A 17,406-nucleotide genomic window follows, 5' to 3' on the forward strand; every position below is an offset into this window, starting at 1 on the left:
AAATGCATGGCAGGCGATGTGTGCGCCGGACCGCGGGGCTCCCGGCTGTATGCGGCATTCCCATCTCAGTATTTTTAGTATTGATGTATTAATGGCGATATTCCGGTATTGCTACTGCAGTAATACTGGACCTGCAAATGAGCGGAGACCGTGGGGGATGGGGCCGCCTGCTGGTTTAGGGGAGGATGACTTGATCCCCTGTTGCTTCCCCCCTCCCCTCTATGGGGAATTCCAAGGTTGCTTTGTGATCTTCTTATTGATCCCAGTGAGGCTGCCGCCGGCCCCCGTGAATACAATAGCGCAGATTTTTCTTAGCGCTGCGAGTCTGCAGTAAAAACATCGCTAATGAGAAATCATTGGTTTCACAATCACACGTTTTCACTCGCATCGCAGGGAAGTTCATCGCTACTTGGGGCCGGGTGACAGCGTGGAGGACGGGGGGCTAATACCCATGGAATGGGCCCACTCAGTTATTCCCACTGCCCTGGGTGGGAGCCCCGAGTAACTGACCCCCATTTATGTTGAGTTTATCAGGTTTAACCAGAAGCATAACTATAATGGGATTGTACGATAAATACAAGTTATCGTCTATCCACAGGGGGGACAACTTGCCGAGCAGTGGGGGTCCCACGGGTAAGACCCTCACCGATCTTGGGAGTTGGGGTCTTATGTCCCCCATCCTCTCCATTTCAGGGCTATTGCACACCCCCCTCCCCACGACTAAATGGAGCGCTGGTTGCGCGAGTGTACCAACGCTCCACTCACATTCAACGAGACTACGGAGATCGACGAGCTGCAGCCGCTTGAGTATTTCCGTCCGTCCCATTGATGAGTGGAGCGCTGACCACGGGCTCCTCCAGCGCTCCCTTCATACTGACATCACCAATGGGGGGTGAGCAAGCTCCGCAGGGACACGGGGCCCGTCCTTCAGATCGGCGAGGTCTGGGATATCCTGTACGTCAGGCACAGCCCTTTTGTCATTTGGCTGCGAGGCACGGGGGTCGGATGCCACATGGTAATGCGATGTAAATGATTCCGGGACTTTGTGATCTGTTCTGCGGCTTCCTCTTTTTCTGGGTCGGTTTTACGTACCTGTTATATATTCTGCCGATACGCTGATTCTTGTTTGCTTTTGGTTTCTAATTATTACACTTTATATAAATTGAAGAATCCTTTTAGGTTCGGTTCACACCGGGCGGATTGGCCGCGGAAATTCTGGGCGGCATTGTGCTGCGGCTAATCCCGTGTTGGGCCAGCCATGTGGACGAGATTCGTCAACCATCTTATTCACACAGGACGGCCAATCCATCGCGGATTCCCCGACCGCAGCATGTCTATTATTTTTTTCCCCGTTGCGGCCGCGCTGCTCTCTATGGTAGCGCCGGCCGCAACAGAAAAGCATGCGGCCAAGCCGCTCCAAAACCCACCGCTAAGTGCCACAGGTTTTGGAGCTGCGCTTTTCCGGCGGAAATCCTGCGGTTTTTCACTGCAGGATTTCCGGCGGGATTCCACTCTGTGAGAACCCAGCCGCCTTACAGTATTCACCCACAGCTGGAGTTACACCAACAACAACCTCGGCTCTGCTGCATCGTACGTGAGCCAAGCAGAAGTGCCTTTTATTACGTTTACCGGCTACAAACGGTCTTACATCACAATCGTCCCTCGATACAATGCCGATGGTAGATTTAGCGTCTTTTCCACATGACACAGTTGGGCAATGCCAACATGGCTGCATACGGGTCAACAGTCCACATTTTGGTGGGACAATCCCAAGAACCGGATCACGAAAAGGGGTGGGATTCATTCAAACTACGCCCAAAAAGTGAGCGTATTTCGTCATTTCAGGGCGCTGAACCGTCAGAGGATGGAAAAATGTATATGTAGACCAGAGGAGGAAAGGCGCGGGGCCGTCGGTGAAGCCTAACACTACACTGCTAGCCGTCAGGCTTCCCATTGGGCCTACTCGAACTGAATGGCGCAGCGTTGGGTTTCACGGATAGCCCCGCCCCCAACGCCTTCTCCCTCCGCTCTGCAGATACATTTTGCTGCATTCTTGGACAACCCCTTTAACCATAAGTAGTCCTATAACCAACTATGTTTATGACGGTCATGCCTTTACTAAACTTTCCTTCACCCGGGGTTAATCTTCAGTCCATTGGCCTGTACCTACATACGCTGTTGGTTGGTACCCTCGTTGTGGGCACATGACCCGTCCGCTGACTCTACCCCCTAACTAAACCCCCATCTTAAAACAATGAAGTCCGCCTAGAAGTTAGATCTTCTCATTCTGCCAGGGGATTTCTCCTTGTGGCGACACAAAGTAACTCGCAAAAGAATTCCTGACCAGCATGCCGCTCACGGGCCCGCGGACCGTGCTCCACGCCACGTCATGTAGCGGGTTACTGAGAATGTCCTCGAAGACAAAGCCGTCCCTTAGAAGCACCAGGTTGTGGAGGACGCAGGCGGCCTTGATGATGTCTTGAACAAAGTTGGCCTCTAGCTGCACCGGGGCATAGAAGACGCGCCACTTGTTGGCCAGTATGCCGAAAGCGCTGTCTATGGCTCGCCTTGCCCGGATCAGCCTGTAGTTGAAGACCTTCCTGATGGGGGTGATGTTCCTGTTGGGGTAGGGTCTCAAAATATTCTCAGTGAGTCCAAATGCTTCATCGGCAACAAAAACAAATGGCATGGGCGGGCGAGTTGTGCCCGGCAACGGCTTACATTCCGGCAAATCTAATTGGCCTTCTTTCATCTTCCGCCCCAGGTGAGACTTCTTAAAAATACTACAACACCCGGTCGTCCCGTAGGCGCCAACGTCTATGGCGATGAACCTATAGTTGCTGTCCACTAAGGCCAGGAGGACGATGGAGTGTTTGCTCGAGTTCCAGTGCTTGGCGCCGCTATTGGGCGGCATCTTCGTTCTAATGTCTTTTGCATCCAACGCCCCAACGCAATTCGGGAAGCTGGTTGTGGCGTAGAAGTCGTCAGCTATCTTCCGCCAGGTCTCCGTAGTCGGCTCCGGCATGTGGACGCTCAGCAGGGTGTCACAGATCGCTCTGCAGGTCTCACGAACAATCAACCGGATCGTGGCTTTTCCAATGAGGAATCGAAAGTGAAGAGAAGTGAAACTATGGCCCGTGGCCAGGTACCTGGAGGTCAAGGAGACAACCGCAGCATGTCAGGCATGTAAAGGCACAATACAGGGTCTTAATGACCAGTTATACAGTATATAGTGAGGGGGGAGGTTTATGTGTCGCCTCGTCTGGTGAACATACACTGGTCTACCAAAAGTAATTGAACCCCCCAGCAAGAATCCAACCTAGTATTTATCCCCATCTGTTAATACTTCGTTAGGCTCCTCCGGCTCTAATGACACCAGTTACTCTCCATGGTATACTTTCTACTAACGTCTGATACACTTCAGCTGGTATTTCCCTCCATTCATCCTGCAAATGTCTGCGAGTTCTCTCAAAGATGCAACTCCCCATCTACAATGGTGCAAGGAACATCTTCATTGGACAGTTGTTGAGCAATGGAAAAATGCTCTACGCAGTGAGAGCCAGCCAGCCAATCCCCGGGTCTGCTGCTCATATATACCAGCTCCTCTGCTGTGGCTGTTGGTCTTTCCTGTCTATTCAGTGCGAACTATTGTGTTTCTGTGTGTCTGTGCAGCTTTCAGTGTGTGCAGTCTGAACAGTCCTTTTCTGGGTGCATGGTATTCTGTGTTGTATGCGAATCCCTGTTGTATTAGTGTGAGCTGCGTTCAGTCTTGCTGTGTCTCAGGTAGCTCCCTAGATTCCAGTGGGCTGTCGTCCCTATCAGGACGATCGCCCTGCCTGCAAGCAGGTTTCATGTGGAAGTTGTCTCATTAGAGAAGGGAGCTGCAAGACAACGAGGACCCTGGAAGTGGGCTCACCAGCTTAAATATCTTGGCCAAAATACAAACCAATCCCTCGCATCGTATCCAATTACATCTGTTGCCGCGTGCGGGTATGCCTGGTCGTGTTTTGGGCGTTTGTCAGTCAGTGTGTTATGTCTGTCCATTAGCTATGTCCGCTGTTTCCAAGTTCCATGTGAACTTTGCCAGTTCGTGAGTGTGAACTGATGTAACAAAGGCAATGCTCTGGGAATGGTCGGCCATACTTCCAACAAGTTAACGTGCCTTTTCACAAATGCAACGTTTGTTTGAGGATATGGATGTTTCACAATTGTACTGGCCTGAACAGAGTTTCAACTTGAACCCCACAGAATATTTGTAGGACGAACTGGAACGTCGGGTCAAGAAATATGACCAGCATGCATCTTCTTTGAGAGAGCTCACCAGACGTTTGCAGGATGAATGGAGGGAAATACCAGCTGAAGTGAATCAGACATTAGTAGAAAGTATACCACGGAGAGTAACTGGTGTCATTATGGCCAGAGGAGCCCCACGAAGTATTAACAGATGGGAATAATTACTAATGCCATGGGAGTTGCGCCAAGGAAGCTCAGCTGTGTATATATGGCTACAGCCACCCTGACATGTCCTCCGCAGCAAATGCAGTGTTACAGGGAAGTCCGCCATGATGGCAGCCACTCTTGGGCATAGAGGGAGGGTCCCAGCAGGAGACTCCCTATTATGATGCTCATATGTCCCAATAGTGCATATGAACCGGGATGCCATCTTGGTATAACCCCTATAAGACCCCCATACTAATGCTGGGTGCACACTACCCGTGTAACGCATATTAGGCTACATACACCTCCAAAAATGCTCGTGGTCAGGGATCTCATGGGGGGGGGGGGGGGCTCAACCTGTTTTTGGAGGGAAGCAGCCATGTTTTAGTGACCGCAGGCGACTCATCGGAGAGACCTTGATTCTAGAATCCAACCTACTTGATAGTCACGCACAGCCGCTCCTCCGGGGAGATGGCCAGCCGCATCTTGGTGTCGCTCCGGATCAGCGCCGGTCTCAGATTCTCCAGCAGTTCGTCGAACGTCGCTACGGACATTTTAAAATAATCGAAAAACCTTTTAGGGCTTTTGCGCAAATCTCCATAAAGGAGGTGAAACTGCCCCTTGGAGAAGCGCTGGCTGGTCAGCGGGTGCACCCAGTAGTTCCGGACCGTCTCTCTCTTACGCTTCTTCCGTCTGGATGCGACGTAGCCGAGGAGCAGCAACCAGAACTGGATCTCGTGTTCCGTGGTCATGGCGCCGCGCCGCAGCTGGAGGGAGAGAGAGGATGATGTGTTACACAGAGGTGCATCATGTATGAAGGGGCACATGTGATGTCTGGGTCTACACCTATGAAGGGTCACATGTGATGTCTGGGTCTACACCTATGAAGGGTCACATGTCAGTCTACACGCATGAAGGGTCACATGTCAGTCTACACGCATGAAGCGTCACATGTCAGTCTACACGCATGAAGCGTCACATGTCAGTCTACACCTACGAAGGGTCACATGTCCGTCTACACCTACGAAGGGTCACATGTCCGTCTACACCTACGAAGGGTCACATGTCCGTCTACACCTACGAAGGGTCACATGTCCGTCTACACCTACGAAGGGTCACATGTCCGTCTACACCTACGAAGGGTCACATGTCCGTCTACACCTACGAAGGGTCACATGTCCGTCTACACCTACGAAGGGTCACATGTCCGTCTACACCTACGAAGGGTCACATGTCAGTTTACACGCATGAAGGGTCACATGTCAGTTTACACGCATGAAGGGTCACATGTCAGTTTACACGCATGAAGGGTCACATGTCAGTTTACACGCATGAAGGGTCACATGTCAGTTTACACGCATGAAGGATCACATGTCAGTTTACACGCATGAAGGGTCACATGTCAGTCTACACCTATGTCACCTGCGCTTGAATACATTTCAACTAACTTTTACAAGATCTCTGCTGACTGTCAGTGACTAGAACATGAACTGTTTACATCCAGAGGCTGACACCCGTCCTGGTCATCGTGTCAGGGCCCGCACCCACTGGCGATCGATTTACCTGCGATGCGAATAAAAATGCAGGACTCTGAAACTAATGATTTTCAATGTGTTCACTCACGCCAAGCTGCGATAGAAAAAATCTGCGATATCGCCCATTGTTCGCAACGGGGCGAGCGGCAGCAGCGCCGGCCCCACTGACAGCAATGGGAGAAGATCGCAAAACAGCCTCGGAATCCCCCATAGCGAGAAGAGGGGGCGGAGCTACAGGGGATCTCCTACATATCTCCCCATATTTGGTGAGAGTGGGGGCGGGGCTAAATGGCTTTACCAGGACTTCCCCCGAGAGCGGGGGGAGAGGGGCGGGGCTAGAGGGATCCGCCCTCTAGTCACTCGCGGCGGATCCGGACAGGCGAGTGTAGGGTCTCTGGGGGGCACTGGGTCTGATTCCGCTGAGAGATTTTGCATTCGGTATTAAACCCCACCGTGGGCAGGAGGCTGGCGGGACGGCACCTCTGTACTGGTCGGACACCATCAAGATCGGTTTTCTGCCTCTGGATGTAAAGTAGAAGGTTTTCACTGGCGGTCGTGTACAAGGAGAGATCGGAGTCAAGTGATTGGCTGCAGCGGTCACATGGGTAGCCGGCACATCATTGCTGCAGCCAAGTGAACTAACAGCAGCGGCGCGATACTGTTGTATTATGTCGCCACCGGACTTTAGGGGTGGAGACATAATTCAGCTGGCTTGACATGCAGGCGACGCCCTCAGCTTGTGATTGGCTGTCCCCGCTATCTGTGTGTCTCTGCTGTAATGTGCCGTCCGGACCCCGCTGTTGGCACTGTCCTCATTAAAATTCATGTCCCCACTGGTCTGCCATCTCTGATGTGCCGTGCAGACCTGCTGCTGTAACGCGTCCCGTACGTTGCTTGAGCCCGCTGCCCTGCCATCTGTGTGGGATCAGATGTTCCGTCCGGACCCCCTTGTGCCTGTGTCCTGACCCTACTGCCAATTGCCTCAGTATCTCAGCGCAGGACAGTGGCGGCGGCTACAGTCACAGGAAGGGGGCAGCTGAACACATCGCCGTGGAGACGGAGCAGCACACCAGACATACTGTCAGCCCAGCAGACCGCCGTTGATGGTCAGTCGGAGCAGCGCTGGACCGCAGCCTTTAGGCGTTAATACTGGGCACGCTGCATCCACCAAACCTCTAATGGCACAGTGCCAACAGCAGGGTCCACATGCCAACATGACAGCAAAGAGAGGCGGACACAGCAGGGCAGCGGGACAGCCAATGAAAAGCTGGGGGCGTCACCTGCATGTCAACCCTGCTGAATTATGTCTCCACCCCTAAATTCCAGTGGTGACATAATACAACAGTGCCCATCGGTGCGGCGGGGTCTCTTGATATGTTGCACCCACCGGCCCTTGCAGCCTACAAGAACATATAGATTTTATACAAAAACTTTTCTGCACATCTTTAACAAATAGAAAAGCAGGTTTGGTTCCGCAGCGGCCGATCCGCCCGAGCGCACTTGTTATCACGGGAAACACTAGGAGGAAAAACGGAGACAAAGTGTGTTTTTCTTTATTCTTTTTGCCAAAAATTACTATAATAGTAATCAGAAATGTCCGATGCGCCCCGAAGGGTGAAGGAAGCGGCCGCGGTCCGGGTCACCGACTGCAGCCATGCGGAAGAAAAAAAATCCCAAAGAGGGTTTTCATTGTACGATTTGTGTATTTTGGTGCGGCGGTTCTCCCGACCGCACAAAAAAAGGGAAAAAGTTCACAATGTGGCAAAAATGTCAGAATCCATAAAAAACGTCCAGAACGGCGGTAAAATTGATGTTTTTTCACCCGGCTCCCCCCAAAATTAATGAATATTACTGATATTATTACATTATACGCAGCGATATAAACGCGCGCGGACGGGATATTAACGCTAGAACGGAAAAATATGGTATGGTTTATAAAAAGTTAACAAGTCCAATGCGGCCAGCTGCTGCCATGACGGCGGCTGCGGACGAGCCGCACAGCTGCGCTGAGGACATTCTCCGTCCAGTGAAGCGGTCGTGTGGATATCTTCGCCTCCTCGCCTTCCACTGTCGCCGCTGCGCCCGTCACTCCACAACCAGCGGAAGCTTCTAGGAAGGAGCGCTCCTCCCAGCACAACCAGCGAGAGCAGCAGGATGATGCCCGAATTCAACTGGAAGGTGAGAGCGCAGACCACAGATGTAGCAGAGCCGAGTGTGTGACTTGTTGTATCTGTGGTCTTACATAGGACTGCTGGGGGTGTAAGCCACATAGATGTGTACGGACATGACAAAGTCAGCTCCGCTACACCGGGGGGTCTCCGAGCCAGAAGCGGAGTATGTCAGCGGCTTACCGGCACGCGGGGCTGGTGGCTCCCCAGCAGCTCATCTCCGCACACAGTAGAGGCTCAGCCGGTCACCGTGCAGCCATCCTCTGCCCCGTGCAGACCCCTCGGTGCGGCTCCCCGGCGGCCTCCATCAGGAAAACCAAGCTAGTGAAGCAGTCCGAGGAATGTCTGCAGGGAGACTGAGCGGCGGCCATTTTTCTGAAGTCCGGTGTCCGTTGATCAGCACAGTCCGCGGCGTCGGAGTTTGGAGACAATTTGTGACTCCTGCAGAGCGACCTCTAGCGGTCACATCTGTGTGGCGTCTCACGTGCGGCTTTTGCTGCAGTTTTTGGTCCGGGCCGTGCCTGCTGCTGCGGCCCCAAATCACCCAAAACCGCATGAGTTGTATGATGGCAGCTGGGAGGGGATTGCCAGGACAAAAAAAGTTAAAAGGCCCTAAAATGAACAAAAATAGAATATTTACCCGAACCCGTAAGAGGCGGCAGGCAGTCACGTGCCGGTCATGGTGCGCAGGACGCTCAGCCACTGACAGGCTGCAGCAGCCATAGAAGAGTTACCGCTGCAGCCCGTCTGCCAGGTTATAGTGGAATCGTGTTTCAGGCCCCCTTATATGGTTGGGCTGCAGACGGGGGGCTTAGACTTCCCAACTTACCACCTACTAATCAGGGAAAGTCGCAGCATGTTCTGTTTCGGTGTGAATGCTACGCGGACGGCTTCTATGGAAGCCAATGGCAGCTGTCCGATCCGCGGCTGTCACTGCAGACGGGCCGCAGAATCTGCGCCATGGCCTAGCGACGGCGCAGCGTCATCTGCACACGGGTACGCAGGGGTCTTCGGCCGGGCACAGGGTTGAATCCCGCTGCTGGATCCGACTTGGCCAGTGCGTTGGGCCTTGTTGTCCCGGAGAACTCCGCGATCCTCTGCCGCGACTGGGCCGGGGGACTCCGCGATCCTCTGCTGTGGCTGTGACGGCTGCGCCGTAGGACTCCGCGATCCTCTGCCGCGGCTGTGACGGCTGCGCCGTAGGACTCCGCGATCCTCTGCCGCGGCTGTGACGGCTGCGCCGTAGGACTCCGCGATCCTCTGCCGCGGCTGTGACGGCTGCGCCGGGGGACTCCGCGATCCTCTGTGGCGGCTGCGCCGGGGGACTCCGCGATCCTCTGCCGCGGCTGTGACGGCTGCGCCGTAGGACTCCGCGATCCTCTGCCGCAGCTGTGACGGCTGCGCCGTAGGACTCCGCGATCCTCTGCCGCAGCTGTGACGGCTGCGCCGGGGGACTCCGCGATCCTCTGCTGCGGCTGTGACGGCTGCGCCGGGGGACTCCGCGATCCTCTGCCGCGGCTGTGATGGCTGCGCCAGGGGACTCCGCGATCCTCTGCCGCGGCTGTGACGGCTGCGCCGGGGGACTCCGCGATCCTCTGCTGTGGCTGTGACGGCTGCACCGGGGAACTCCGCGATCCTCTGCTGCGGCTGTGACAGCTGCGCCGGAGGACTCCGCGATCCTCTGTGGCGGCTGCGCCGGGGGACTCCGCGATCCGCTGTGGCGGCTGTGACTTCTGCGCCGGGGGACTCCGCGATCCTCTGCCGCGGCTGCGCCGGGGGACTCCGCGATCCTCTGCTGCGGCTGCGCCGGGGGACTCCGCGATCCTCTGCCGCGGCTGTGACTTCTGCGCCGGGGGACTCCGTGATCCTCTGCCGCGGCTGTGACTTCTGCGCCGGGGGACTCCTTCGGCCCCCGGTGATGCGAAGCTGTTTTCAGATGAAGGCGCCGCACACTCGGGTTTACATGGTGAGGGCGATATCACTGCCCGATGCCGCCCTCGCCAGCGTGAAGTAACACAATAACATCTTATGTAAACGGCATCGCTATTAGACATTCCCAAAAGCCGCCGCTGTGAATGGCGCTCACAGGAGATTCAAGCTAAACTTCGGCCTCATAAACACGTAAGCCGTTCGCGCGGCTGGATCTCCCGCAGGTATCCAAGCTTTAGTGCTTATTCACACGGATGAGATACTCGCGGGACGCTTGTAGAATGCGCATCAATGTGTAAAACTGGCCTGAATGAGTCATCCATCCTTTTTATCACATTTAGTGACGAGTGATTTTTTTATTTTTGCGCGTTCCCGCAGGAGGAATCGCCGTTGTTTCCTGTGGGACCGTGCCATGCGAGTGCGATGCAGTTTTTCCCCTTGAAGTCTATGATAAACACTTGCAGTACTTTCACGGGCTTGAAGATCGCAATTTCACAGAAGCGATGCGATTTTTACTCAGACCGCATTGTGAAAACCACTCGCTGGCGAGCGCAATATCCGGCCGTGCATCTCGGCTCCATATCGCGCTCGCCGTGTGGATGCAGCCTTACTGTCAGCCTGGAATCAACCAGTCGGCGAACCTGCGTGTAACGTGCCGGCGGCGGTTGTCACCAGCGCTCAGTGTCGCGTTGCTTTCTGGTTTCAGGCTTTGGACAACTTCCCGCTGCTGATGTACATCCTGGCAGCGAAGACCGTCCTGCTCTGTTTGGCCTTCGCCGGCGTTAAGATTTACCAGAGTAATAAGATCGAAGCCAAACTAAAGCGCGAGCGAGAAGAGCGACTGAAGATGATGGCGGAGAAGGAGGAGAGCGAGAAGAAGGACGACTGAGGTGAGCCACGACTCCATAACCAAGGGGTTGTGCAAAGATGGCCTCCCCTGGTCACAGAGCGCAGCCTTCAGCTGAGGACCGCCCTCCGCCAATAAGAAGGGCTTCCATCCTGGCGGACCCTCCGCTGTCCTGTTATTACAGGGTGGCCGTTCATGTGAATGGTCATCCGATGGGTAAACGTCAGGCTGCCGCAGCTCCCCCGGCGGATCAGCCCATCCCCCGAGTCCTGCACCTCAAACCCCATAAATCAGCAGAGTAATACCAATCCTAATCTGTATGTCTATAGCGCCAACATATGGCGCAGCGCGGTACATAATCAGGCATTACATACAGTGTTAGACTAATAATAGCGGGGAGGGTCCCGCTCACAAGAGCTTACAGTCTATGAGGAAGTCGGGGGACGCAAGATGGCGGAGTGCCTGTTCTGTGTAATGGGCGGTCGTCGGGTACAACCACAATTCCAAAAATGTTGGGCCGCCGTGTACAATGTAATCAAATATAAAGATAAGAAAGCAATAGGGATGAGCGAGTATAGTCGCTAAGGCACTACTCGCTCGAGTAATGTGCCTTAGCCGAGTATCTCCCCGCTCGTCCCGAAAGATTCGGGTGCCGCCGCGGGGCGGGGAGCTGCGGGGGAGAGCAGGGAGGAACGGAGGGGAGATCTCTATCTCCCGCCCGCTCTCCCCTGCTCCCCGCCGCAGCTCACCTGTCAGCTGCGGCGGCCCCCGAATCTTTCGGGACGAGCAGGGAGATACTCGGCTAAGGCACATTACTCGAGCGAGCAGTGCCTTAGCGAGTATACTCGCTCATCCCTAGAAAGCAACGATTGGGAGTCTCATCCAACCAGATTGTATTCCCAGTAGAACAGATCAGAGGTGGGATGGGGGGGGGGGGGGGGGGGGGGGGGGGGGGGAGACATTCCTGCATTCATTGAAAAACAAAAAACGTTTGGCCGGTGTCACCAGTGGAGCAAAATGTGACCGTCCCCAGCGAGAGAAACCAAGTCATCCTGTAGATACGATACTTTGTAATGGCTAACAAAACTACATGATGTCATAGCGAGCTTTCCAACCTACTCAGGGTCCTTCCTCAGGTGTGTCGTGTGTGTTCCGCAAGAGATTAATTTGCACTTTAAAACAATACCAGAAGAGGCTGAGCAGAGGAGTAAATACTTAATAAGTCCACTGATAGGAATGTGACAGTTTTAGGTTGGTGTTAGGGGGTCACCAGGCCAGTGTGTTATCTCTGTCCAGATTTCTCATATTCTCCACTGCTGTAAGCAGCCCCCTCCGAGGTTCATTCCGGTCCTCAGTGTCAAAGGTTGCTATAAATTGGTACCGAGTCTACGGCTGTGTAAGCATTCCCTTCTCTGGATGTGAGGAGACCAACTGCTGGAGTTTTGGGAGGGAATGATGTCCCGTTCTTGTCTGATGGAGGATTCTAGCTGCTCTTCAGTCCTCGCTCGTCTTTGCCGGGTTCTTCCTTTCATAATCCACTAAATGTTTCCTATTGGACGGTCTGGACTGCCGGCGGCCGCTTCACCCCGGACTCTTCCTCTGTGCGGCCATGTTGTTGTGATGGATGCAGGATGGGGTTTAGCATTATCTGAAATATACAAGGCCTTACCTTGATGGCGTGCGCTGCCCGTGCCATAGGCACTAATGCCACCCCGTACCATCAGAGATGCAGGACTGAGCGCTGATAACACGCTGGATGGTACTCATTTTCCTCTTTCTGTATGCAAAACCCCCCTTGTTGAGGTAGTAATGCAGGGCAGCGCGCCCACTGGGTGCCATCAGGGCACGAGCTCCTAAACAGCATTTACTGGGCTGGAAGCCTGAAGAGCGCGTCTCACTGTGACACAGACATCTGCTGCTCTCCTTCCAGGTGACCAATAGACTTCTGGCGTCAGCCGACCCCCCCCCCCCCCCCCCCCCCCCCCCCCCCAGGGTGAGCGTTACAGCACACAACAGCAAGTTGTATACATTCCACTAGGTGGCAGCACACATTATCTTTTTGCAGGCTATCGCATGAAACAAGCGCAACTGGACATTAGTCCGCAGATCCTTGTTGGGGCGCCCCTCTCCCCACCATATTACTGAGACATTGCAGAATGTTCAGGGGACGGATGATGTTGTTGTAGGGATGAAGTTTTGCAGTGTGACAGCTCGAGTGCACCCGGGGTAATCACTTCTGTCTTCCCTTTGCACCCGGGGTAATCACTTCTGTCTTCCCTCTACAGGCTAGGCCTCTGTGATGGATGGACCGCGATCAGGACTTTTCCCGGATGGATAGAAGACAGAACTAATAAAGAATTCCTGGACTCTTAGTAACTTATTGCTTCATGTAACGTTTTTACGATCACTTTGTACAGATTAATAATAAATGGAAACATATTTTCAAATGTATCTAAAGTAAATGATGTGAAGCCGGCGAGCATCCCTCCGCGAATGGATCCGAATGACCGCAAAAAAAACGAAACACGAGGGCCTTATTCACACGGCTGTGTGCCATCAATGTCCGATTTCACTGCAGATGTTTGCGCCATTTACATCAGATTGTGGTTTTGCATTCTGTAATGTGCGCGTGTTGGGGCTTATTCACAAGGATGTATTCGCACACATTTACGCACAAACAATTTGCGCCGGCCGTACGCAGAGAATAGAATCCATGGATTTTAATGGGTTTGTTCACAGGCGCGTATTTTACGCATTTCAGTCACGCAAAAAAATACTCCACGCTCTATTTTTCTGTGCTTTTGCGCAGGGAATGAGCAGATATAGAGCTCGTTACAGTAATTGGCCACTTTAATGGCTGCGAGCGCCGAACCTCTAAAGGTTCCCTATACCCTCCTGGCACATGGCAGGGGTTTATTCATGCCCCTCTGATCACACAAGATGATGGGCTTTTACAATGGCAGATACTCGGGGCCAGCAACGTCTGTCCAATCATCAGGCTGCGCTAACGATCAGCCAGTAATCAATCGTCAGTCGATCAGCTCGTTTATGCGAATATAGACATTCCCGCTGGTCGGCTGCTCCTCTCTCGCAGCGCTCCTTCGCAGCGGTGTTTTATTGCAGCTATTTTGCCCCAAAGAAAAATGCTGGCCAAAAATGGTGACCATCAGAAGCGCTGGATCCAATGCGCTTGTTCAGATGGGCGTAAAATCGGCGGGCCGGAAGATAGCTCGCACTGTGCACATTTCGGCCGGCCGCTTTTACGCTGACCGGAAGAGATAGGTCTGGACCGATCTTTTGCTAGAATACGCCAACCGGTCCCATAGACACCTATGAGAGCTGCCGGAATAAGGAGGGGGAGGGAGTTTTAGCAGTGACTCTGCTAAACTTCCTCTCCGCCCTTTGCTGGCTGCCGTAAAGGGAGGGGGCGGGACAGCGTGGGATATTAGCACTCTAGCTCTGCTAAGCTCCCGCCCCGTCCCTTGCCGGCAGCCAGAGGGGTGGAGAGGGAGTTTAGCAGAGCCGCTATTTAACGGTTATCAGTCCAGCGCTCGGCTCACTACAGCCCTGGGTGTTGCTCCCCTCGAGGACGCTGCAAGGTGAAGCATGTTGGGGGGCTATAGGTTAGACTTCAATAGGGTTTTGGTGGCGCTGATTGATTAATCTCCACATCAGCTGGTGGAGGCTGGCCCCCCGGCCCGTGTTATAGTGGATCTGCACAGTTACACACGATAGTGATGACCGCCGCTCACATCGCGCCGCCGCCATTTGCCCCTTTATTTTAAATTTATTCGATGACGTCTCTTTGAATAATACAGTATTTAGATGATATGTAGCGGATATTACCCACGGGGATTGTTTGGCCTTTGGCAATTAGAATTGTCCTTTTTATTGCGTCGCACAAATTTGCGATTTTCATGTGATGCGTTTTTAACATTAGAAATTCCTAATGACTTTCGCGCTAAAAAAATCGCAAGCAGCCGCCATGTTTTTGCCAGCGTGCAACATCCTGAGGGCTTATTTACACGGGCGTATATCGGTCAGGTTTTCACGGCCAGCTGATATACGCTTCCATCTGAGCACTTCCTCCCCCTCACCGCCTCTCTCCTCCACTCTGGTGTTTGCAATGGGAGGGGCAGGATGGGGGGTGGAGCTAAGCTCCACTCTGTCCCGCCCAGTTCCAATCCTGGCTGCAGACAAGGGATGGGAGCTTAGCTCCGCCCCCTCACATTGCAAACAGCTGGAGTGGAGGAGAGAGGCAGAGAGCCGGTGAAGGGGGGAAGATGGAAGCGTATATCAGCCGCCCGTGAGAGCGCCAGCTGATGTATACTCAGTAAATAAGCCCCAACGGCGCCTTCACACACAAGATAATCACATGATTTTTGAGTGATGCGAGAGTGAGTGAAAATGCTGAATTCTGACACCGGCGCTTTTCAGTGGTTTCCTTCACATTTGTGATGTTTTCACTTCAGCGCAGCCGACGCTCAAAAATCGCCTGAACACAATTGCGATTTTCTCGCAGCATAATGGTGATCTCAGCGTGAGGGAACCATCAATGGCGCGACAGCTGACCAAAGATAGCGGTAAGCGGACGAAGATCAGATGAAGGAGCGCTGCCTGACCTGCCGCTGTTGGTTGGCACTGCGCCATGCAGATTATGGAGTTCACAAGCGTGTCTGGACCCGAGCGCGGAGCATCAGATGCGCGTATGCTCCTCCAGGTCCGGGTCCGCGGTCAGGTGGGACGCACTTCCACGGTCCGTATGTAAAACGGATGCAACAAAAGACGGTGTGGTTAACCCCTTGTTGTCCCTGCGACGTGACACAAGTACGTCTGACCCCAGTATGGCCGCCCACAGCATCTTTGGCCATATAGGCTGTCATGGCCTCCGGCTCCTGGACCGCCACACCGGTCACCAGCGGGTCCTTTTCAGACTGTAGGTTGTCTAGGCGGGCCGCCCCTTCAAGTTGTGCAGTTTTGCATTGTGTGGTATAAATTGCGTGATTCTAATTCAGAAGGCTGTAATGCGTCCAGAAGCGTCCGCACGACCCGCAGCGCCATAGTTGTAATAGAGGTCACTTACAGCGGAACGCTGCGATGCCAACATGTCGCCGCGTTACAGCCGCGTCCATCAGGCCGAACACAACACCGTGTGTACAAGTGAGCGCTGCAGCGCACCGCCTACACAGAGGTGTGATGAGGGAGATCAGCGGGCGTATCGGCGTACAGCGCTGCAGCTTCTGCGCACGCAGGGACAGATCGCACGTGCGAGACTCCCCCTGCGAGGTTTAAGAGGCTGTTCAGCCTAACGAGGTCCAGACGCGTATCGTACATGTGCGCAAATATTGTATGCGTATCTGCAGACGTCTGTGGGGCCCTCGGTGCGCAAATACGCAAAATACAGGCCTTTGGAGGACGAAGCGGCGGACACCAACGGCTTCCATCCTCGGCGCAGTGCGTGCGTATATCTGCACACACATAAAAACAAGCAAGTTCGGTCGTCTGAAGCCGTTCGCTGCATCAAGACGCTGCAATGGAAGGTCTGTGCGCTGTTAAAGGCGAATCATTTCAGGGTTCTTCCCGCCTTCAGTGCGACCGATAACGGTACAAAAACACTGAAAACACTGAAGATGGAAAATAAAAACAACAAAACTAAAATCAGTCAGCTGACAGCCCATAACACTGAGCATAACCCGGCCATAATGCACAACCAGGACCCAACACGCATGCGCGGCGCAGCCGGCTCTATACTGCGCATGCGTCCTAGCCTCCTCTTACACGCACTACATTACCCGTGATTCAATGCGAGGCGCACAGTGCGTCTGTCGCTTTACGTATCTGACGTCACGACGCTGGACGTTCATTGACTCGTGGGAGGCGCCGGTGTGACCTACAGAAGACGATGGCGGCGGCGGGCAGGGTCTCCTTCAAGGTATATGAGGAGGGGGGGAAGGTGGCGCCTGCGTGCCCAGTGGTGACGGGCCCTCTGTATGCCAGTGTCTGTAAGCTGCCCGTCAGCCTCAGCATTAATGTATTGCCCGGATTTTAGTGGTTTTGTTATATCTGTTGCTACGGAATATTCGTACATTACGGTAACGAGGCCGGTCAGCGCCGCACACACCGCAGGGTCATCTGGTCACCGTATTCCCCCTGCCCAGGAGTATCCTCCTGTCACGGAGGGTGGCGGGCGCCGTGCCACCTCTAGCGCCCCGCTCCGGTAGAGCAATCGAATTACGCGGCTTCTACCGGTCTAAACCCGCGGCGCTCGCGTCCATCAGAGGGGTAAAGGGGCAACTAGATGTTTGATGCATGACCACCCCGATGGGAGGAGTCTGAGACCTCAACCAATCACAGAAGGGTTGTAGGCGATGCGCCTGATTGGTTGTTCTTGGCTCTCCTCAGGGTCCAGTAGGAAGTCTGACTCACAGCCAATCAGGTGAGAGCTGTGGGGCCCTCTCTCCGGTCTGTGGGGCCCTCTCCCCGTGTCTGA

The 17,406-nt window shown here is 54.0% G+C and overlaps 3 protein-coding genes across 3 annotated transcripts in view; 2 read left to right on the forward strand and 1 right to left on the reverse strand.

Moving 5' to 3' along the window:
* Positions 1–1,591: 1,591 nt before the first annotated feature.
* Positions 1,592–8,496, reverse strand: LOC136625065 (uncharacterized). The gene is made up of 3 exons (XM_066599007.1): positions 8,324–8,496; positions 4,876–5,204; positions 1,592–3,149 (listed from the first exon to the last, which is right to left on the reverse strand). Exons 2-3 carry the CDS (start codon positions 5,187–5,189, stop codon positions 2,273–2,275), a joined length of 1,191 nt encoding a protein of 396 aa, XP_066455104.1. The 5' UTR covers positions 5,190–5,204; positions 8,324–8,496; the 3' UTR covers positions 1,592–2,272.
* Positions 8,062–13,367, forward strand: SMIM11 (small integral membrane protein 11). The gene is made up of 3 exons (XM_066599008.1): positions 8,062–8,150; positions 10,776–10,959; positions 13,202–13,367. The coding sequence occupies exons 1-2, from the start codon at positions 8,127–8,129 to the stop codon at positions 10,956–10,958; spliced, it is 207 nt and encodes a 68-aa protein (XP_066455105.1). The 5' UTR covers positions 8,062–8,126; the 3' UTR covers position 10,959; positions 13,202–13,367.
* A 3,348-nt stretch (positions 13,368–16,715) lies between these two features.
* Positions 16,716–17,406, forward strand: part of ATP5PO (ATP synthase peripheral stalk subunit OSCP) — a 6,178-nt gene continuing 5,487 nt past the window's right edge. Inside the window, 1 exon segment of the mRNA XM_066599009.1 lies at positions 16,716–16,848. Coding sequence (XP_066455106.1) covers positions 16,819–16,848 — 30 coding nt within the window. The 5' untranslated portion in view covers positions 16,716–16,818.

The sequence above is a fragment of the Eleutherodactylus coqui genome, chromosome 4 (assembly GCF_035609145.1).
Source record: "Eleutherodactylus coqui strain aEleCoq1 chromosome 4, aEleCoq1.hap1, whole genome shotgun sequence".
In the NCBI taxonomy this organism is placed as follows: Eukaryota; Metazoa; Chordata; class Amphibia; order Anura; family Eleutherodactylidae; genus Eleutherodactylus; species Eleutherodactylus coqui.

Coding starts and splice junctions, on each gene's coding strand:
- LOC136625065 (XM_066599007.1), bottom strand. CDS start 5,189: ATGACCACGGAACACGAGATCCAGTTCTGGTTGCTGCTCCTCGGCTAC. Junction 3,150..4,875: donor CGGCTGTGCGTGACTATCAA/GTAGGTTGGATT, acceptor CTTGACCTCCAG/GTACCTGGCCACGGGCCATA.
- SMIM11 (XM_066599008.1), top strand. CDS start 8,127: ATGATGCCCGAATTCAACTGGAAG. Junction 8,151..10,775: donor TGCCCGAATTCAACTGGAAG/GTGAGAGCGCAG, acceptor TTCTGGTTTCAG/GCTTTGGACAACTTCCCGCT.